The following is a 24,363-nucleotide window of genomic DNA, read 5'->3' as shown; positions in this document are numbered from 1 at the left end:
TTTTATATTATTAATAATAATAATAATTGTAATCAACCCCTTTCCTCTACCTGTTGAACAGATGCTCTTCCTATGGAGAGTGATACATATTTTCTCCTCTGCTTTTATGTGTGATCGTTTATTTTTCACCTGTCACAGTCTGACGAGGCAACGCAACGTGATCTATCTTTCCTAATGTTCACTGTGTCACCACATTACGCTCTCCTGGGTGTGTCCACCTCAACTATTAATACCTCCACCTCACAGTGAGTGAAATCCCCCTCGGTCCACCGTGAAATTCGTATTTGTGAATATTCATTAAGTGCGTTCACCGGACCTTTAATGGTCACTGTATGGGCGGAGTAAGGCGTTTCCTCGCCCTCGTTTATAAATAGTAAAAAAAAAAAAAAAAATTGTACGCACTTCCTGGTTTTTATCGTACGCCAGCTGAAGTGTGCTTACCTAGGCACACTTTTGTAAATGAGGCCCTTGACATGGTAAAAAAAAAATAGAAAAACTAATTTACTCCCTCAAAATACTAATTTGTGGAAACGAAATACTACGTTCTTGGTTAGCGACAATGACGTCTGTCAGTCACTGTCAGTGGCTGTTCACGTGTCCCTGCTGGTCTGTGTACGTCTCGTGTTCGTTATGGGTCGTACGGGTGCGAGTGGTCTGTAGATCAGGGAGTGATCGTGTGTTGTATGAATGTTTGAGTCCATCAGCAGTAGAAAATGAAGGACCTGTTGGTGTGGCTGGAGGAGCGCTCGTTTTCCTTAGGGTACCAGGACGGTGGGCGGTGTTTGCTGTGAGCACCGGCTCCTTGTTTGATTTAATTTGGGGGTTAAATATTAAGTATGGCTGAGGTCGGTTCAGCTCTTCACTACAGTGGGTTCAGTCAGTCTATGGGTGGTCGGACCACAGTTAGAAACCTGCACAGTGTGTTTGTCCGTCGCTGTGTCCAGAAGAGGAGCAGCAGCAGAGCTCTTCCTCCAGCCTGTACGGGTCGTATCCCATGTTTGTGTGCTGGGAGGCTCTGCTCTAGGAACCCCTCTTCATACATGTCAACCTACCAACTATTGTTTGGATAAAACCTGCATCGAACCTTCCGTGTCTGCCTGAGTTCCTGTGTCTGGGTCCTACACTGTCTGTCGGTACCGATCAATCCTCTACGATTGAGAAAGAAGATGAATCAACGACCACCACGTTAACCACTCAGCCAGTTGTAGAAATGTTCAAGATACAATACAAACAGGGTTGATAAGGGGCAAAAACACGTAACGTCCTGTTTACAATGGCCGCAGTATTATTTTGTGGCAAGAAATTACTACTTCATGGACATGAATTAGTATTTCATGTGCACTAATTAGTAATTTTTTTTACCGTGTCATGTTTGGGGCTCCGTAGGCAGTGGGGCCATGTGACATCATCAATCAGGTGATTTCAATAGAGGAACACAGGCTCTAAAACTGTAAAGTAGTCCCATTTTTAAAAGGAAATAAAATTAATATGGTGCAAAAATAATGAATTTTTGTCAGGCATTGATCGTCTAATAAATACATTTCAAAGATTTTTGACCACATTTGTAAAAACAGTGGCATTTTTATGCATTTCCCAGGGTTTTGTACAATTTAGCAAATAATAAGATGTAAGTTAGAACCTTTTGACCAGCAGACCCCGTGTTTGTTCACATCACATGTTGGCGTGTGCAATGAAATCAGTCAGAAATTTAAGGACATTTCTACAATATTTGTTGAATCACAAAGCCATTTTCTAGACAGTGACTGAGCAACAGAAGAAAGATCAACGATGATACTTACATTGAACAAAAAAGCATGCAAAACAGTCACAATCATCCCAACATCACAGAGAGCGGACGACAGGTTTGCAAAGAAGAAAGATGAAACACAGTTAGCAAAATAAAAACATCGTCCATTTTCACAATGTTGCACCTTTCACTGGCAGATCTACGACAGGTCGGAGAGAAAGCAGAGTTAAGAGCGTCGCAGTTATGACACAGAGCGATGAAATGATGAGTCGTCAGAAGCAGCTGATAAAGAGGTTTATGATGACGCCGTCTAACTTTCACTTTGTGAAAATGCCAATGTTTGAACAAGAACCGACAGGCATGCTGGGAATACATTCCACACGGCGGCTGACGAGCATGCTAGCATGCTAGCGCTAAATACTAACCTTGCAATAGTGTTGAGCTAGTGGGTTCAATTACCACTACAGGAGGGGAAACATATGAAACAGAGCAAAATGAACAAAAAATAGACACAAAACAGCACGTTTGCTACGTGAATAACTTCATACATCGATACCAATAAAAAGTAACAAAAGTAACAGTACATGTTTCATTATTATCTAAAGTAGTGCTTCTCAAACTTTCTTGTACTCCCTTTCTCATATTTCTGAAATCAAATCCCACCTTTGTCAGACTGCTACATTTTTCTCAGAATTTCTGTGAAAAAACATCAATAGATCATAATGATAGAATATGAAATGTGATAACACATTTTTAAAAATCCCATTTTGTTAATAAGTGAATGAAACAGTATTTGGTGCCTCCTGAAGAGATTTATTTCAATAATTTTTATAATCTCTGGTCATCTCAAGTCTGGTCTCAAGATCATTTACATCACATGTATCAAACTCATGGCCCGGGGGCCAAATCCGGCCCTTTGGAGCATCCGATTGGGCCCGCAGGAGAAAGGAGAATACATGAATCGTGTAAATGAAACAATATTTGCAGGTGCTCACTGTTTTCCATGGTTATATCAAATGATTGCAGTCATTTCTAACGTTAAATTGTTGAAAGAATTAAGCTAAAAAATCCTACAAAACCCATAAATTTTACTCAAATTATGACATAATACTTCCCTTAATTTAAATTTAATAGAAATTGGTCACAAAATGTAGGCAAGTTAAAGTAAAAGTCCTGCAGGGACTGATATTTGTCACTTATTGCTTAGACATTGTTGGTTTCTTACATATTTAGTATTTAATGTAAACATAGTGTAAACTAGTGAACAATAACGTTACTAATGTTTCCGTATAAAATCTGTGGCCCACTTGAGATCAAACCGCTCTGTATTTGGCCCCAGAACTAAAATCATTTAACACCCCTGATTAAATCATCATTATTATGATTTTCATTTTTAACTAAAAATAAAAAAATATGAAACCTCATATTTTTAATGGTTTAATTTGTTAATTTCCCACTCTCTATATCTCTTTGATGTACCCCCTGTAGTGCCATTGCACACCCCGAGGGGAACACGTACCCTCATTTGAGAACCACTGATCTAAAGGATCAACTTTACTGTAGCCGTATCTTTCTAAAAGAAGAGTAAACTGCAGAGTCCATGTGTTCAGATGATAATTACTTAGATACAGACTTGGTTACCACATGTGGATTGTCCTTTATTTTGCTGCTTCCTCAGTGTTTACTGCTTTAAAACTCCTTAAATGTTTTATTAAGTTACTTTTGTTAATCACTTCTAGGTCCACGGGAATCTTAGCCAGTATTAAAAGTTGTCCTTGGCACATAAAAGGTTAGGACCACTGATCTAATGTATCCTCAGGATATAGAGCTCAAGTGTTTTCATTACTGTGAAGCATCTCAGTATCATAGCGATAGCCGTTTTAGTATCAATGCAACCTTATATTTAAGATTGTGAGCCACTTTATACCTGGAAAGACTGAACAATGTACGATAAAATATCAATGAAATGGATTAAAAATAAAGCTACACTATTAACTAAAACACAAATAAATAGATTTCCCATTAGTTTAATGTATGTTTGATCAAAAATAACATCTCAAGGTAAAAGTAAACCAAAAAGTGATATAATCTTTGAAGATTTCGTCAATTAATGCACAAATAAGTAAATAGAGCTCACGCAAAAATAACTGCTAATTTAAAAGAAACCATGAAAATAATGTAAAACTTGAATTTCAGACCAAGAACTAAAAAACTCAACATTAGATATTAAAAATATAGTCCAAAAGCACAATATAACAGTACATGTGTCAACCCAAGTGGTCGTAAGAAGTCAAATAAGATGTAGTATAGACACTATCCACATCTATTAAATAAATTATATTGAAGGTATAACATTACATATTATCACTTTTGTTTTCATTAAAGTTATATGAAATGAAACAATGTCAATCACTGTGATGGTAAATACTGGTGTCATTTTGTGTTACAGTAATAGGACACTTACAAGGTCGTATCAGCTTTGATTTATTAAAAAAAAAAATCTAAAGAAGGCGGGGCGTGTCTTTAAAGTTTACTTGACACATTTCCCACATTACAGAGAAGTATGGTACTATTTTAAACCAATACTCACCATAGAGAAGGAAGCTGGTGTTTGAGCTCCCGAGTTTGTTGATGGCCACACACGTGTAGTTACCATAATCTCCATCAGTTATGTTAAAAAACGTCAGCTTAGACAGTGAGCCGGTATTTACAATCTCCATCCCATCAAAACCATTAAAGATCCTAAAAGAGAGAAATAAAATGTGATGTTTATTCCAACAATAATCCAAGGCTGTGGTTTTCATTACCTTCTGTCGTCTTTGTACCACTCAAAGTCGGCCTCAGGCACAGCATCAGCCTCACACTCCAGCCCCCCTCTCTGACCCAGAGTCACTCCGACATCTCTGCCCTCCGACACAGAGGGAGCGTCTATCAGCAGCCCCAAACACAGAGAGCACAAGTGCACGGGAGAACAAGTTAAGCCTTTCACATGGAGGATTTGGCACAGTTTTCCCTCTTTAGGCTAACACTTAAGGAAGATACACACATAAAGACAAAAGGGCTGTTTTTATCCCAGTTTTCCTCCTTCACGACCAAAGATGACAAACGCAAGATTCTCTCAGTCTTCTTAGATCATAGCGTAGTATGAGGTTCGTTAAGAGTGAATTTGTCCTGATAATCGGCTACAAAATGTGTCGGTGCCAATGATCGTAGATATTAAACCTGTTTAATATTTACAAACATGAGTCTTATCTTCTTATATTGGGTTCTTCAACCAGTGAAAATCCTTGGTCTTGTGTTTTTGAGTTGCTGCGCAGCAAAAGCTTCTTCTTCGTTATTTTAGACGTTTGACCACATGAGATTTCAGGCTCGGAGGTTGGACAGAATGGTTCTGTGTGTGGTGTTCAGTGTTTAACACCAGATTTTTTATCTTCTGTGTGGAGTCTGTGACAGATAGAACATTTGTTAGAGGAATCCTCCATTTTTTTTCCATCTTTGAAATGTCCTTATTAGTAGATCTATGTCTAACAAAACACATTATTTTGCACCATATTTGTTTCATTTAGCAGCTTTTTAGATCATTAACGGCTTTATAGATCATTTAGCAGCAAAATAACAACTTGTGCTGCTTTTGGTTGCTCTAAAAAAACAGGAAAAGTTAAAGATGTCGATGTGAACCTCTTTTGTTTACTGAAAGAAGATAAAAACATTTGTTACCTGAAAGAAATCTGTGACCACAGTTCAAACTCTGTGGTTTGGAAGCAGACAATGAAGCAGAGAAAAAGAGCTCTCCTAAGGGACCTTTACTCTCCCTTAAACAGTGCGCTGACACGCTCTGGTGGCTGAAGTTACAGAGTAAATCACTGAGGATAGAAGTCCTTTAAGGTGGGAGTCCTTCAACTGTCCGTGATGGCTCTAAAACTGTAAAGTGGTCCCATTTTTAAAAGGCAGTTGAATGAATATGATGCATAATAATGAGTTCTGTTTGGCATAGATCTACTAAAAAGTACAATTCAAAGATTTTAGGCCAAACTCGTAAAAACAGTAGATAATCCCTTTTAAGATTTGAAACTCCTTGTGCGTAACTTGCCTTAGATTCAAGGCAAGACTTGTGATTACCTGATACAGCATTAGTTTACCCTTAATTGGAAATGAGGGCTAAGAACTGGTCTAAACTAGTTCAGTTTTTGCTAAAATTCCTTTTCTTTCATTTTTAACAATTTTTTTATTTTTTTTTTTTTTTTTTTATGTGAGTATTGTAAGCATTTAACAAACTAAAATGGTGATATTATCACGTATACCAGGGGTGGCCAACTCCAGTCCTCAAGAGCCGGATTCCTGAGACTTCTCCAACACACCTGAATCAGATGATCTAGTCGTTATCATTACTTCAGCAGAGCTTAATGACAACACATCGGTTTCAACCAGGCGTGTTGGAGCAGGGACACATCTAAAAGTCTCAGGAATCCAGCCCTCGAGGACTGGAGTTGGCCACTACTGGTGTATACTCATAATCCATTAGGTTTATTGTAACCAGATGAAATACAGTACATGTTCCATGTAGCATTGTTTAAAGAGATGAAAACTGAGGAGACTCACAGTTGACTGTGATGTCTACAGTCTGTGCCACCGTGTCGATATCGTTGACGGCCAAGCATTCGTAGGTTCCTGCTCTCTGTCGGCTGATGGACGGGATCTCCAGGTACTCGTCATCAGACGCCAGGTCCCCTGAGAGAGATCAGACAGAGGGATCAGACACACACACACACACACACACACACACACACACACTGAGTGCTCATGTGGAACTAAAGCGTATGTTGGGGGATTCAGTCAAGGTTGACAGATACTTTTGACATTTCCAATTCATTTGGTTCTACTGAAAAACAAAGTGATACGCACTGGCAGGGTTGGGTAAAATATTACTAGTTACAGCCATAAAAACATACAGTAACAGTATCTCCAAAATGTTACAGTACTTTAAGATACTTTAAACTAATTGCACATTCATGTTATGTGAAGCCATTTTAAAACACTAATCTTATTACAGTGATATCATTACAGATTCATGTCTACAAATGTGACGCCACAAAACACTTTCCTTTTCCTTTTAATATTTTATTGACCTTTGAATCAGTCATCAGCACCTTAACATATTCTTGTTTAACAATTTAAACATAAAACCAATGCTTTAAAATGTGCAACATTTGCAAAACAATCCAATCCATTTTATTTATAAAGCACTATTAAAAACAACACAGTTGACCAAAGTGCTGTACAACAGGGCAATACAAAAACAATTATAAATACAATCGTACAGTGGCATCACAAAATACAATTGAAACAGTAAAAGTCACCTTCAACACTGGTTAAACACCAAAAAGAACATTTAGGTGTGATTTAAAAACATAGGCTAACATTATAAAAACATCCTCTAGGAATACATTTAATCAGTCATGATAAAAGAAATGATTGGAAATGTAAAATGTAACTATAAATACATTTTTAATGTCATTGAATTCAAGTCTCCATGTTACTGAGTTTTTAACAGTAATATATTGCAGTGTTTCAGTAATGAGTTATATTACTGTGTTACTGAAATATGAATATATTACAGTAACTTGTTACTTTTGTAATATGTTGCGTCCATCACTGCCCTTTGGTTACATTATTTTTGGGACTCTTCATCTGACTGGTCCAAAATCTGAGCAGCTTTTCTTTAGCACCTGAAGGATTTAGGATTCCCAACACTCCTCAGAACACGACACAACACTGGGTTTATTATTGCTTTTTTTTTTCAGCCTCTCCTAATATCACTCGTCGATTTCCTTCTCTGCTCTTTGTGCTGCATTTTCTCAGGACTGTGAGCACACAAGGGGCTCCTACTGAAGAGCAGAAATTAAAAACAGACACATTTGACACGCTTGATAGAAGCACTTCATCCTACAGAACAAAAGATGTAATTGACTCTTGGCTGCCTCTCCTGAAAAGGAAAGGATAAAGTAATACATGGATTTAATTTAGTGCGTTGAACATGGTGAAGCTGCTCAGAGAACAGCCTTCGCTGACACGTGGATCCCCTGACGAGGAAATCCGATGCTTTACCTTAAAAGACTAGCAATAGACAGCAGTGTGTCAGTTAAGGCTGCGTCGTAAAGTCTTCTTTGAGTGAACATAATGAAGATTCTGCCGTCAGGTCAACAGTTTACATCAGGTTTCTGATTTCGAGCTTTGAGAACTGATGCCGTCATTGTCAGACAGTGATTTGCCAAGTGACTGTTCTATTTTATGTCTAATATCTAATGGAATTTTCACCTTTTTCATATCATATCTGGCCTAAAACCTGCAAAAAAGGTGAAAAACATTTGCCATAAAAAGCATCCACTGATCTCAGTGCACACCTTATAGAAACGACTAGTGTTGAACTACTGAAGACCGATCGAGAGATCACATTTTAATTAAAGATCTTGGTCTTGTCTCAAACTAAAAAAACGACTGCTCACACTCTGGATTTTCCATCAAAACCAGCTCTGATTTCTGCTATTCTTCAACTTTATTAATGTAATAATAAGGAGAAGAACTTGGTAAAACCATAACTATCTTCAATTAATGCGTTAATCCGCCTTGTGATGGCTGAAACCTTCCTGATGCTGCACACAAGCAGGAGTAAAAGATGGAGGCGTGGCCAAAGGTGGAGGCGTGACCATAGGTGGTGAGCTTTCATTTTTAGTTGTTTTTCTATTTTGTTACTGAACTCGTTCAGGCTGGGCCTGTGATATCACTTACAGTTGAACTGTTTCTGGTTCATGAATGTTGACATGTCAATGAAAACATTTCCCATTGGCTCACTGATTGATTTGTCTGTTGGGTTTCCTTACGTGTCAGACACCTGCAAAAACTAGGAGCATCATCTTATTTCTAGTCAGAAATTCCTCTAAACACTTACTGTACATTCAACTGACTGTCAAACATCTGGTTTTCAGATATTTAAAGTAATTCTGGAATTATCAGTGGCTTTTTAATACATACAAAAGTTATGTTTTCCAAGAATTTAGTGAAACCAATTTGTTAAGAGTTGAGATATTTACATGTTCTGCTTTTGTTTGTCAAATGTATTTAAAAGAAACTAAAACAAAAGAGACAATGTTCTTTAACTGTAAACCTTATGGTGGTTTTCTAAATAGATTTTTATTGCCTCCGTCTTGGTCTTGACTCCCAAAAGTCTTGGTCTCGGTGCGTTCGGCTCTCGAGTAAGTCTTGGGTTGTATCTCGACCCAAAATGTCTCCATGATCGAGAGCTGACTTCAGCTCTGCTGCAGTTTGTTCCACTTTTTTGTATTAAAATCCAAAAATAATATTGAAATAGTAACACTTAAAAACTGAGTTTGATTATTTTCATTTTTGAAATGCAACAAAAAAATTTTTTTGAAAATGCTAACACACCAAACACAGCTGCTCACTTAATCAAAGTTAATAAAAAGCACATTTAGTGGTGCTAGTCACTAGCACACAGAACGTTTCAGTATTTGAAGCTCACTTTGTTCTTTAGAACAGTGGTTCCCAATTCAGAGGTCCCGACCCCAGCGGGCGTCACAACATGACTTCAAGAATGCTCTTCAAGAGGCGATAACAACAGATTTGTGGCACTCACATTTACAAAGCACGTTATTGCAGCACAGACGGACTGGTGTGTGAGGCTGTGCTAGCTTACATGAACACAATACATTTAGCTTGGGACAAAATTTAAATATTAAATATTTAAACAGAAAGGCCAGTGGAGAGGGCAATACGGTGAAATACCGCTGCAAACACACACAACGCGGGTGGCACATCGGTCCCCCCTTCTAACCGACTGGACTTAGGGTTGACCCGCTTCCACCGGAGGGGTCCGGGTCCCACCCTCTCACCCCCTGCAGACGGCTTCGGCCTCTGCCACGGAACTGCTCGGTGCCTCTCAAGAACTCGCCCGGTTTGCCGTCCTTCGCACAAGTCCTTTGTGCACGTTTCTTTTCACGTCTTCAGTCACCACCTGGGATGGTGGGGGTCGCCAGTCTCTGTCACCATTATTTTGGGCATCGCGGGCTGAAACGTTTGGGAACCCCTGCTTTACAAGAACTTCAATGGTTTCCACACAAGTAAGATGTCTGAAGATGCTGCTGATAAATGTACCTGGTCAGGCTGGTGTGAACGGGTGTGGAGCAGCTTTGGGCTGGAGGAGGGTCTTCTACTGATTATTAGCGGTAGTAAATTAACAGATTGGTGCGGTAGCGCCCCCTCACACTCAGGTCAAAAGCTGAATTGTTAGGTTTCATTTTAAGTATACATGACTCAAAATGCTTCCGCGATTGACTGCTAGATCGCGATCAATGTATTGCACACCCCTGCCGTAGAGAGAGGAGGAGACCGGGACATTTCTTAGCATTAGGCTTAAAAATGATTAGTGCCACATTAGACGTGAAACAACAGAGTGTTCTAAAGAGGTTTTGAGCGTACGTCTTCCTGTAGTGAAGTCTTGCGGGATAAGATTTTGCGGGAATTACGAGGTTCCTGCTCAAAACAGCCTTCAATGGAAACATGTTCAAAGCGCAATTTTACTTTGTCGACATATATTGCTTTAATTTGGCAAAAATCTATAACCCAGCTCGACTTTTCATACTATCTGATGTGAACGTACTGCATACCCATTTTGACGTCAAACTTAGTATGAGTAGAAGGTTAATATGCCATTTCAAACATAGTCTTTGTCTCAGATACTGTGTTTCTTGAACACAACAGCAGAAATGACTAGAAATTGCTAAGTGACCAGAGGAACTCATGCACCCTCAGGATCTTAGAGACCCAGTGGATCATTTATCCTGATGACGGTTGTTGCTACAAAGCAAAAAACAAACTGATGACCAATTGTGTTGGGAGAGACTATTACGCTCCAAAGGATGACACCCATTATGTATGATGTCATAATGATTCACTGCTGCAGGGAGCAATATTTAGCATTTTCCATGATTGGCCGTTTGCTTTTATAAGCTGTAAATCAACTCCAACCAATAAGAAAAGTGTGTGGTATTGCGTATGGAGGTAAAACTCCAATAAAGGCCTGACATATAAAGCTCGGAGGTCTCTTTGCTGCTGTTTGTTCTTCACAAGCTGTTACTGTCAGTTTGATGTGCTGTCGCACCGCTGTGTTCAGAAATAAACAGTAAATGGACAACAGAGAAGCAAAGAGCAAAGTTCTTATTGGTGTTAACAAGACCAATAAATCTCTGCTGGAACACAACACTTTAATACTTACTCTGGGCTCCCAAAGTACTGACAAATACCCAAACAAATCATTAAAGCAAATGTAGCCTTTGTAAGGGTCACTGTTCCCAAAGAGCAGACAAACACGCTGCAGTATGGCAGCGATGGGCCACTTTTATCACAGCGGGGCCACAAAAATGGGATTCTCTGATCCTGAACATTAATACGTTTGTGTTGTCATTTTACTCATTTTGGTGTCATTTATTATTTTGTTTAAATTTTTTGGTCGTTTTGTGTAATTTTTTTGTTGTTTTATGTGTTTTTACTGTCATTTTATGTGTGTTTTATGTGTGTCATTCAGGGTATTTTCCTCTTATTTCATTGTGTTTTGTTGTTTTGTGGGTTTTGAGCTAATTTGTTATAATTTTGTGATTTTGGAAACATTTGTTGTATATCACATTTTTTTGTTTTTTGTTTTTTTGGGTTTTTGTTGTCGTTTTGTAACTTTTGAATTTTTCTCTCATTTGGTATTGCAGGTTTGGCCTTTTTTTTGTGTTTTTGCCGTTGTTTGTTTTTGGCGTCACTTTGTGTATTTATGTTGTCTATTTGTATTTCTGTAATTTTGTATGTGATTTTAACTCATTTTGTGCATTTACTTTAAGGACTGTGCAAAATTAGAGCGAGGGCCGCATGTGACCAGGGTTGGGAGTCAATTATTGTTGTGATCACGTAATTGATAATTAATCACAAACATGGCATAATTCAAATTGTAATTGTTACAGTTCTAGACATATGTAGTTGATTATTAAAATATGTTTTATATCCAGCTCAGACGCCCAAACCACAAATATTAAAAACCTAATTTTTCATTGATTTAGAAGCCTAATGAAGTAACAATATATATATATATATATATATATATATATATATATATATATATATATATATATAAATAAATTAGATGATTGATGTTTGTTTTTAGTGTATTTTAAAGCTGATTTAGGACCTGTTAGCATCAGAGATGCTAACAGAAAGCTAACACAAGAGGAAGGTTAACTTTTATTAGATTATTTATTTCAGGCTCGGTAATTGTGATAAATTGTAATTGAACTTTATTAATTAGGAACATAACTGTAATTGGCTTTCTGAGGATAAATAATAATTGTAATCTAATTGAAATTGGAAAAAAAAATGCTGGTCGCTGTAATCGTAATTGAATTGTAATTGAACATGGGTACAGTTATTGAATACGTAATTGTAATTGAAAAATGTAATTGACCCCAACCCTGCATGTGGTCCCCAGCTTCCTGACTTTTCTTCTGACACAGCGTTTCTTTCTAAACTCAGCGATTCTGTTAAAAACGGTTTTTGTGTGTAAATCATTGGAAAAGATAAAACTGTGTCCTCAATCAATCAATCTTTTATTTGTATAGCGCCAAATCATAACCAATGGTATCTCAAGACACTTTACAGTAGAGCAGTTTTAAGGACGGACTCTTCATTTTATGGATACATGTCCTGCACTGCAATCAAAGGTCAATACTTTGTTAATGTATTTAAGTAGTTTTTTTCTGGTATCTGTGCTTTACTTGAGTATTTATTTTTATGGCAACCTTGTGTTTTACTCCTTACTTTAAAAAATATCTACATATCTGTACTTTTGATTCCTTACATTTAAAAATGAGCTTGTTATTTTTAAGACCTTTGAAGAAAACATCACAATGTAAAACGATGAACATTTTTGGTAGTTTCAGCTTTTTTCTGTTAGGAAGGTCTTTTAGTTTTATGGTTAACATTTTCATGTTTTTAAAAATGTTATGGGTTTAATTGAGCATTTGCATTTTCTTTTTTTCTTGACACATTTTATCTACAAATTGTATTTATTATTGGTGCTAAATTCTCCAGGTGTTCAAAGGTAACACATTTTATTTACTGTATTTCCATGTACCAGTTTTTTTACAAAATCTTAATAAAAACAAAAGATATGGAATTTGATGTTTTTAAAACCCTGTCTTATAGTTGAAGTGACATTTGTTTTACTTTTTAATTTTTTACTTAAGTACATTTAGTCACATGCACTTATTTACTTTTACTAAAATAAAGGAGCAACTTCTATACTTTTACCTGTCATTTTAATTTATTTATCTATACTTTTACTTGAGTACTGGAGACTAGTACTTTTACCACCCCTGAGTACAAGTAAGTCATACATAAAATACTCAAGTTACTAGTGACTTTCACTCCCCACGTTTATTGTTGGTAATAAATCTTGGTACGGGTCCCTTACATACATTAAACATCTCATGTTAAACTTAAAAAGGAAGAGACACAATCTACCATAATTGGAACTTTATCCATTTTACACAAATGTATCTGTATAAAATAAAAGGTTTGTCAAAATTATTTTTTAAATAAAATAACATCAATGAATTCAATTCAGGATAAAACAATTTTCAGGCTCTAAGTAAAGATACATTTATGAAAACTGTGCCACGTTCTATGTGTTTAACAACATAATAAGGTAGAAACAACAATGAAACCATAGAAAGTGGTAAAATAACCTCCGTGGGTGTAGAAATGTAACTAATGACTTTACTTTTTTTAAAATGTACTTAAGCACAAATAAAATTATTAATTTCAAAATATACTCAAGAAAGTACAAGTACCCATAAAAGCAACGTAATTACAGTAACGTGAGTACTTCCATTACTTTCACCTGTGACAGTTTGGTTTCCTGACTTTTCTTCTGCTACAGCGTTTCTTTCTCAACTCAGCGATTCTGTTAAAAACGCTGGAGGCTTTTGTGTGTGAATCATTATAAAAGATAGAACTGTGTTCTGCACTGCAATCAAAGGGACACGGTGGGGCATTGGTGGGGTGTGTGTGTGGGGGGGGGGGACCACATAGAAGGATGGAGCTTGGCTGACGGAAGCTAAGCGAGCCGGGAAATTCTCAAGGAGTCCAAGTTAAGATAATGTACCTTTCCCTGTGTGGCTGAAACGCTTCATCCTAACTCTGACTCAAGGGCAAAGAAGGAAAAATACGGATATTTATTTGTGTACGGGCCAAGAGGAATGACTGAGAAAGGAAGAGGAGCAGATGCTTGAGGGATACAGGCAGTTAATGATCTGGGGCAAAGGGAAGGGGGTGAGCTAGGATTTAAACTGATGAATCCGAGAAGGGGAACGGAAAAGGCATAGAAGTGGAATGTCAGATATAGGAGCTGTTAACAGGCATAACCAAAGACGAAGTGGGAGTACAGAGGCTGTTACTAGTGCTGTCAGGCTGAGAGGAGGAGAAGAAGAAGTGACAAAGCTATTATTATACTAACAAACACAGAAAGACGGCGTATGTAAAAGACGTCTGAAAAGACTTCAACTCAACCTGTGCCTGTAGCAAACACAGAGGAAGAGTTTTTCAGGTTTTATTCTGTTGATTATCAGCCTTGGGCATATGGAATTACTTAATGTGCTACGGTTCCTTTGATGCATCATCCTCTTTGAAGGAGACAAACATAAAAAGGATGAGGAAGAAGGAGGAGAATCTTGGTTGGATGTATGTGTGCTACACAGCACAGCAGCTTTGCTTCTATACTGAGAGGCTGTGCCAGCAAAGACAATCTGTTGTGACAGTACGCTTTAGCTTTGACCCGCCACTGGCACACATTTTTTTAACTCACAATGAAAGAGTGAAACGGCGGCTGCTTCTAATCTCTCACTGCAATTAGCCTCTGTGTATCTGAGCCAGCATGTTGAATAAGAACCGCATCACAGCCGCAGGCTCTGCACAAGTTGGAATATATAGTTTGAGGTCAGATCACACAGTTTGTGCAGCTGGAAAAAAGGATGGAGTGATGGAGATATTTTATATCTTTTCATCTTTTGTTGACATTATCTGCTATTTTTTGGTACTTTCTCACACACAGCCTTTATCAGCAGGAGCAAGGGTGTTTACTCCATAGATCAGGGGTGATCAACAAGATGCCCACAGGCATCAGGTGGCCCACATGGACCATGTGAGGTGCTAGTTACCTCAGCTAAAATCTGATTTACCAGGTTTCAACCTCACAACAATAAATACAGATAATAAATGTAGTCAGAGCCTTAGTGGAGTTAAATACTTTTTAAAGGTGCAGTCTGCAACTCTTATAAAAGTGACTTTTTGTCATATTTTCTAAAGCTGTCACTATGTAAGGACAGCTTTACATCAAACTAGTAGTTTGTGTGAAAAAACAGACTCATTGAGCCCCGCCCCCTGCTGCTCACTGCGACTGAGCAAAAAGAACCAATCAGAGCCAGGATTGTGTTTGATGGACGGTCTGACAGCTGTTTCTCACAGAGCTAGAGCTCCGGGAAGGGGGCGGGGAACATGCTGCAGATTTGGTGTTTGGATTGTGTTCAGATAAAACAAAAAGCTAAAGTGGATTTTTTGTAAAACAATTGTTAAATTGTAATAAACATGTTACAATTTTACTTTCAGTTAAAAGTTGTTAGTGAATAGTGACATAAGAACGTGAAGATTTAATCAAAAATGTAAATGAAAGTCCATTGAGTTATACAGGAGGTGAAGCATTCAGCATCATTTAGAAGCTTTTTCAGCTAAAATAACAACTTGTGATGCTTTGTGTTGCTCTAAAAATCAGTAAAAGTAAAAAAAAAAATCGATGTAAACCTCTTTTGTTTACCAAATGATAAAGTAGTTCATTTTAAAAAAGTTCATAAAACAAATATGATGCAAAACAATGCGTTTTGTTAGGCATAAATCTTCTAATGAGGACATTTCAAATGTTTTAGGCACAGTTATAAAAACAGTGGAGGATCCCTTTACGAAGTGTGCATCACACTGGTAGCTCTTCAGATGATTCAGTACTTTTAAAGTAGCCCGTATGATGCTGCTGGTTGACAAACCCAAAGACAAATGAATAAAGTCAAACTTATCATCTAGGATTTACATACGGCTTGAAATATGTGCTCAGGGTTTATAATTTCAGCAGGAATTACAGCAAAATGTTTACACAAATAGATCAGATTGATGGTCGTGTCATGTGTTACTGTGCGTCTCTAGAGAAGATGGATAAATGCGTTTCTTTAAGTTACATTAGATCTGTTTCTATTCACTAAGTTCCTTCTCTTCAGAGATGGAGCTACTGAAAGCTACTGAGTCTTTAATCTTAAAATAAGTGCCCATAGTCCTAAATACAGGTGTACATGGCTGAGGAAAGTGAAACACCTCTCACCTGAAACTGTGCAGTGAAGTCACCTCAAGTTGGAAAAACGTGGTTGAAGATAAAAAGCCTGGAGCTAAATTCATTTCTTTTCCTGCTTTTTTTTTTTTTTTTTTTTTGTCAAAACGAAAACTAATTTTAGAAATTCCCAAAGTCATTAAATGCAATGAGGCTTGCAATGAGAGAAAAGGGTTTTTGTTAGGAAGGCGTGTTCTCTTCCATAAACAACAAAAACCACATGCAATGATTAATACGTTAATGTGAAAACATATAATCCTAAAATCACACTAAACTATAAAACATAGCTTCTCCTTACACATCAGCACTGAATAGATCTGCTACACACACTAGCACAGAGGTTTTCAACCACTGTGCTGTGGCACGCTGAGAGATCGTCAGGTGTGCCGTGGGAAAATATTCAATTTCACCAAATTGTTCTAAAAAACCTTTTTATTCAATTATTGTCTGCAAATATGCCATTGCAATCAAAACTATAACAAATAAAAATAAATGCCCACTCAGTTCTCAGTGTTCATGTTCATAAACTAGATTTGTTTCATTCTTGAACATCAAATACTTTCATAACAGCCTAACAATATAGAACAAAATTTAATGATAAATGTTTTATATTTATATGTATTTATGATGAACTAATTATTATTATTAATAATAATACATAATATAAGACAAATATTTAACAGAATAAAGTTAAATTGTACTTCTAATCATATTTAGTGATTCGTTTTTCAAAACATACTTTTATCACTCCCACGCCGTGTATTTTTTTTTGTTTGATTTGTATTCTGATAAGAATTACTGCATATTGTTAATTCCACTTTTTATTAGAAAGAAGAAATATGAAAGCTCATAAAAAACTTTTTGTTGTGTGTTTAGTTTATTCCTATTCAAGGCACTTTGATAAAAAAGGACTGTATATTGTTAATATTGGCTACAAAGTTTCATTTTTTAACATTTTCGGTTGGTGGTGTGCACTGGGATTTTTTTTTTTTAAATGAAGTGATGTACCTTGACTAAAAAAGGTTGAAAAGCACTGCACTAGCACACACTAGCACACACACACTAGCACACACACACTAGCACACACACACTAGCACACACTAGCACACACACACTAGCACACACACACACTAGCACACACACACTAGCACACACACACTAGCACACACACACTAGCACACACACACTAGCACACACACACTAGCACACAGTGAAAACAAACAGTCCCAGAGTACAGACACAGACACAGACACAGAAACAAAACCAAATCTTTTATCATCCATCTTCCCCTGAGCTGGTACAACGTGGTAAAAAAACAGCAGTGGGTGGGTTGGGTTCTAATGGAGCAAACACTGTTTGTTTTTGTCCAGGACACTTTTTTAAAACACAATGTATCATTTTCACTTTGGAGATTTCCCACAGAGAAGAAATATAACAATAATATCTATGTATGCCATGTGTATGTAATATGTATAATTAAACAAGCCAAAAACATACTTTACAAACACCAATATGGCTTTCGCACAAAAAATATTCCACCGAGCTAAACCTTATACAACTTATAAATGATGTTTTTTCAACCAGTGATTAAAGGAAATTTGCTTTGGGAGTTTTCTTTGATTTAACCTCTTAAGCCACAGCCTCTATTCTCTGAAAATCACAAACCCATAACAAATAATGTTTTTCTAAGCTTATACATGGCCTACATGGCTAATGTTTGGTTCAGATTGAAGTAGGACCTTTAGTGGTTACAGATGATGTGAGATTTAGGAAATATATGATACTGAGTGAAAATAAATCATGTTTTAAATACAGAAATCTGTAGTCATGTCTGCGATGCCATGTATAATGTTATTTTAGGTTCCACTCTTTGGTGGATGACTGTTATTCAGCAATACTTTCACCAATCCAAATGATTGACACAGCATTACAAAGCTCACAGCCTGTAGAAGTTGGTGATAAACACTATGGGGGTGGGCTTTAGCCCTGGCCAATCAGAGCTGGGTAAAGGAGGGACCAGCCATTTTATGCACGAGCGCTATGCGCCTCATTGGATGGATTGCTCAGATGTGTGTAATGGTGGAATCCTTGTACCCTTCTTTGGTTATTCTGTTTTAAAACCAAATCAAAACAACAAATAAACAGTGTGGTTATTTTGTTTTACTGATTTAAAACCAAAACAAAAATACAGAAAAAACAAAAATTATCTCAGAAAAGCAGCGTTTTTCTGTTTTTTTTTTAAAAAATTGTTCTGTTTGTGTGATGTTTTGATATTTACAGAGAAAGTAGAGCGAGAACTAAAGTCTGCTGCACCTGCTGCACACACGGAAGTTGATCACAAGAAACAAGGAGCACCAGTAGATTCATTACACCACCTCTGGTTCCACATATGTGCATGTTTTACATAACATCCATTTTTTGGTTTTGATTTATTTATGTATTAACGTTTCAATTCACCAGTAATGTGACTTATGCGTTGTTCTTTTTTTTATCCGGGAGCAAAACTCCGCCCAGTCACCAGTTTATCATGGTACTATTTGGACCGTAACACTGTAAAGATGACAGATATTCACAGATTCAGACTTCCAGCATCAATAACTCTTTAACGAAATGTTATCGACACACAAATGACACCTCTACCATCAGTGTGAGGTGATGGTACATGAACATGATACAAGATCATTTTTTTTCCGTTTTCCTGTTTCTGGTTTTGAATTAATAATAATAATAATAATAAAAAAAAAAAATCTATTTTTTATTTAGTTTTGAAAAACGGAATAACCAAAGAACCAAGGGTACACAGATTTGTCGGTATCAGTCTGACGACAAGATTTGGATTCATCAAAACTAGTACAGTGCCCGTTGGAAGTATGTATTCATATAGTGGGAGGAGCTTTAGTAGAGTTGTCAATTATGGCCAGATGAGTATGTGTTTGAAGGTTGGATGTACAAAGAGGTGTACATACTCTGTGGTGTTATAAAGGGGTTTATTTACGGGTGCAAAGTAAAATAGTGTGTGTGATTTAATACTATGGGACATGTACATGATAAATGTGTTTGATGTTTTTTTTTTTTTACGAATTTTTATATTTTTTTTTGTTTGGTGTATTTTTCTGTAATGTATGTTTTTTGGAGTCATTATGTGTATTTTTGTATCTTTTGTGATTTTGTGCATTATTTGTATATGTATTGTTTTTTGTTGACATTGTAGTGTGATTCTAGAGTCAGGATTAAAGAAAGGTATATAACGTGTGAGTTCATTGATTCTTTACAACATTTAGACCCGTGAGAGTCATGGAGGATGGAGCACGGGCAGAATATTTACAGGATTGTGGCCTCGTAGAATCTAAACATCCCTTTCCCAGTTCTGTTTTCTGTTTCTCCTTCTCTTTCCCTGCAGGAGTCTGGGCTTTGAAGCTGATGCTGATTGGTTTTTTCCTGGTCAAACCAACTTGGCATATCTGGGCTGATGTTATCGCTCTACCCAGTGCCGTTTCCTCCTCACTTTTCCATTAACCCAGAATATGTTCATTCAGATAATCCAAGACATTTTAGGAATGTGCTGTGCACTGTGAGAAAAATCATTTCGATTTACACAAATGTTGTGCTTGTGCTTCACATTAAAAAACGAGCGACTGGATTAGCGGCAGCTTCAAATGAATATCTGTGAGCAACATGTGCCGTGCATGTCCAGTTATTGCTCCCTGGCAAAGTTCAATCATGTGCATGTTCATCGGGCCCCGCCCTAATGCACAGGCTGCTGAGTGTGTGTGAGCCGACAAACTCTGCAGTCAGACTGTGTGCTCTGTCCAAGATACAGAGGATCTCTTCTGATCCAGCACAAGCCCCTAAAGCCATCTATCTATCAAAGGTGAGGGGCTGCTGGGTCATTGCAACAGCCCCAGCCTCGGTCTCAAATAATCAATCTCTATGCAGACAAACACACACACACACACACACAGAATTATTTATTTAATTCACTCTTTATAACAGCCTGAAGTGCTTGCAAAAGCTGGGGCCACTTTCAAAGGCCCTGGGCCGAGGTAGAGCTGCACTGCACCTCAGAGATACTGGAGAAAAAAGTTTGGCTTTCAGCAGTCGGGAATTGCAACTGAAATTCTCACTATTACAGCCCAGAAAAAGCACAACTTAACACTGTCAGAACCTGTTGTGGTGCGTGAGACTTTAGGTGTTAGAACAAGGTCAACCACTTTAAAGTTTGGCAATCATCGTGTTCGCATTTTATTTATAGAGACACAAAAGTACAAGTTCTGCTGCTATTGGTTGAACAGATTGAATTGCCATAAAAAACACATTTCATTAAGTGGGGAGTTAAATTAGCTTTAAGCTAATGACTGGAAAAATGATTTTTGAAGAAAAACAGATGTGAGCTATACTGGAATGAGGCTTCTTTGTGAGCATGAGGCCAAATAAAGCACGAGCAACATCAGAATAATGCAACGGGGAATTATTCTAAATAAGACTACGATTGAAATAAAGTAAAAGAACAAATTAAAAACACTATATAGGTGAAATTTCATTGGGGTAATTTAAAGGTTGCAGTTATAGGCGGAGTTTTAGATTCTTGCAAGAAAAGGGCAAAAAATTAAAATTAAAAAAAAATAATAATATATAAAGCAGGAGTGCCCAATCCTGGTCCTCAAGAGCCACTATCCAGCATGTTTTAGATGTTTCCCTCTTCCAACACACCTGATTAAAATGATGAACTCATCATCAAGCTCTGCAGAAGCCTGATAACAATCCTGCTCATTTCAATCAGGTGTGTTGGAAGAGGGAACCATCTAAAACATGCTGGATAGTGGGTCTTGAGGACCAGGATTGACCTCCTCTGATATAGACCATGACCAGATTCACGCCAACCACAATGTGCGTGCACTAAGTGCAGGGTTTATTTGTTCAGTTGTTTACTCAGTGCATCATTACAAACGGTAGTCTACAGAGCACCCGCGGTGTCCGCCATCTTATAAACAAAGCACTGAGCTGCTACGGAAAGCAGGAAGGTCAAATGTCATCAGCTGCTGGTCCTTTAAAACTTTTTTACTTGATTTTATTTCGTTACAGTTTTATGGCTCACACATATGTAGTTAACAATTAAAATATATTTTATATAAAGTTTTCCCGCTGACCGTCAGTTCTCTTGAGGATCAATTTACTATTTAAAAAAATAAATGAATGTAGGGCTATCATCTTCATCATATGCAGTCCGTTGAAAACAACTATGACTGTTTCATGTTTGACTTCAGTTGCCTATCGTACATCTCCAACCTTGTTAGTCCAGGCGAAGTTTGAGCCGGTATGATGATTCAGCGTTAAACCATTTCATGCTTGCAAAAAAGGTTTTAAAGTACTGCTGACTTTTACATTACCAGCAGCACTATCTTGGCAGAGCATCAAAGTTCTCCAGTGGCGAGGACAGGCCAAGACGACTGGTAATAATGCCTGTTGCAGCAGCTGGTTGAGTGTTGGTACGCAACCTGGTGATATCGCAGCACTCAACTCGGATTGGTCACATTGGACATTAAACAGATCTTGTTTTTTGTTCTGTAGGATGTCCAGTCTCTCACTCGCCTCAGTGGGGTTGACAGTTTAGTTGCCGACATTTTGACCTGCAGCAGGTAGTACAGGGTTCCATGGTACCGGTAACAGACTCGTAGGGCTATACTGCCAGAAGAAAGGCTCAAACGCCCATACCAAAAATATGAATACCAATATTTTGATTGATGAGGAAGCCAAACAAGGTAACCAAGAGATGAGAAACTAATTAGTTGATAGATAATATTTATTAGTGTATTTTACAGCTGATTTAGGACATGGGTCAAAACTGAGTCGTTATCATTAGAGATGCTAACAGCAAGCTAACACAAGAGGAAGGTTGGGTTTATTTATTAATGGCTCAGTAATTGTGATTAATTGTAATTAAACTTTAGTAATTGAGAATGTTATTGTATTTGACATTCAGGAGGAAAATAATAGTTGTACCAATAATTTTCTTTTTTTTTTTTTTGCGTAAACATAATTGAGTTGTAATCAAACATAGAGAATTGCAGACGTCATTTGAATTGAAGCGTAATTGACCCCAACCCTGCCTAATGTCCTTCATTGCCTTTAAAAAAATAAAAATAAATTAAAAAAAACCCATAAAAAACTTGTTCTGTGGTTTCCATGGATACGGTTGATGGTAACGGAGTGGAAAGGAAAAGGAAAAGTGCTGAGAATTGTCAATTGAATTTGCATTACAAAAAAACATAAAAATATTTTTTTTTAAAAATAGCTTCATTACACAATACACACTTGATATTTCAGTGGGTAACATTTTTCTGAAAACAATATGTTAAAAAGTATCAGGCCCAGACAAATTCTTTCCTAATGAAAATTTCACCAATATATCGTCACAGGACTTTTCTGCAATAGTCAACATTAATGACTTCTTCTTTTGTTGTAATTTAAGTCACATGTGCTGTTTTTAAAGTAATTTCAACAAGATTTTAACAAACCCTCAGCAAAGCTAGAGATATGATTTTAGAATGTGTTCTGCTGATGACTCAGTTACCATAATGTCCTTTATTAGTAGGAGCTGTTTTAGAGTCAACACAACAGATGGTGCCTTTAGGAAGCCTGAAGTTGTGTTAATGAATTTTTACTGTAATAATTTACAGGCATAAGTAACACATTCAATACGTCTGCCAAGAGTACGATACAATAACTAAGTGATTTTGCAAAGGCAAAAACAAGTTGAACAAGGTCCAATCTTTCCTTAAACAAGTTTTTCTAATCATTCTACAATAAAATCATTCTTTGCTGAGCCTGTCTTTCAGTCATTGATTTGATGGTTGTGGTAATAGTTTGTATAAATATTGGTAGTTATGGTGTTGCCTTTGTGTGAAGACAAGAGAAGGGAAATGAAACGTCTAAAGTACAATGGCTCTAGCTTTCATCATCGTTTACACAGACATGCTAACTTTAATAGTTTCCAAGAGAAGAATAGAGCGTTTGACAATCATTGTGTTATTCAGACAGATCAACGCAGCCCATTAAGAGCAAAACTTCTCCCGAGCATTATTTATACAGCCAAAAAAATACAATATTGCAATGTTTGTGGCGTCTTTCTGCCATTAAAGAAACATAATAATACCTATAATTAGGAGAGCATAGAAACCAAGCAATGCAACCCCATTACACTGAGTTTTGTGTTAAAAAGACACATTATCACAAAAAGATGTGAATAATTCTCTGCTTATTATTGACGTCTGAAAAAATGAGTGAGAGAGAGTAAACAGTAGTGGAATATCACTCTTTTGTTTTGGACAGTCCTTACAGCAGTGACAGGGCTCAGAGCGTAGAGTAAAAACTATTTTATACTCATGTCAACATTCTGTTCTGACCAATCACAACTATATGATCGTTGATAGATGTGGTAAAAATCAATGCAGCCCAAACAGAACACACAGGCTGCTCATACTCATACATGCAGCAACCATTACATTACAAATCTCCTGATTTCTATGCACACATTCTATACCTCTCCGTCATCCTCAGAAACTACTCAGCTAAAACTGTAGCCAACCCACGTACAGAACCAAAGACCACAGCACACACACCAGCACATTATGTTCAAAGAGAGAAAAGTCAACAACTCGGCAGACTTGGACTTTCTCAGTGCTGTGAGTCACAAAATAAACACAGATCTCTAAAACAAGAGTCTACGTGAAACTATAGGCTGAGCTGAATCCACTGATATACAGGTCGGATTATGTTACGTACCAAAACAACGCCACATAATCAGAAAATACACAACAGAAAAAGTCAGGAGTGATGACAAATTGTTTCTTATCAAAAGTTATTCTAATGTGCATAAAACTCCATATTTTGATAAATACAAATCGTGCAGTCAGATAGATTCCGCCATTACAGATATCCAGCCATTCCTCAGTCGAGAAATCCGTCCAATGAGTGCTTAGCGCTCGTGCGTCCCTCCTTTATGTAGCTCTGATTGGCCAAGGCTAAACCTCTGAGCTTTACAAGGCTGTTTCAAGCATTCTGATTGGTCAAAGCATTGCTGAATAACACACGTGCGTAACGACATCAAAGTGTGGAACGGAAAATATCATTACGCATG

At 37.2% G+C, this 24,363-nt stretch overlaps 1 protein-coding gene across 3 annotated transcripts in view; it reads right to left on the bottom strand.

The window, feature by feature from the left end:
* The window catches only part of ntm (neurotrimin), a 636,326-nt gene that overhangs the window by 3,411 nt on the left and 608,552 nt on the right, over window positions 1-24,363 (bottom strand). For all 3 annotated transcript variants that reach the window (XM_028467262.1, XM_028467259.1, XM_028467260.1), the window contains 4 exons: window positions 6,347-6,475; window positions 4,555-4,675; window positions 4,338-4,489; window positions 2,173-2,208 (listed from right to left, as the gene is read on the bottom strand). In XM_028467262.1, coding sequence (XP_028323063.1) covers window positions 2,173-2,208; window positions 4,338-4,489; window positions 4,555-4,675; window positions 6,347-6,475 — 438 coding nt within the window. The remainder of the gene's footprint in view (window positions 1-2,172; window positions 2,209-4,337; window positions 4,490-4,554; window positions 4,676-6,346; window positions 6,476-24,363) is intronic.

Source organism: Gouania willdenowi, chromosome 14 (assembly GCF_900634775.1).
Source record: "Gouania willdenowi chromosome 14, fGouWil2.1, whole genome shotgun sequence".
Lineage (NCBI taxonomy): Eukaryota > Metazoa > Chordata > Actinopteri > Blenniiformes > Gobiesocidae > Gouania > Gouania willdenowi.
This window is presented reverse-complemented; position numbering and strand designations above follow the sequence as displayed.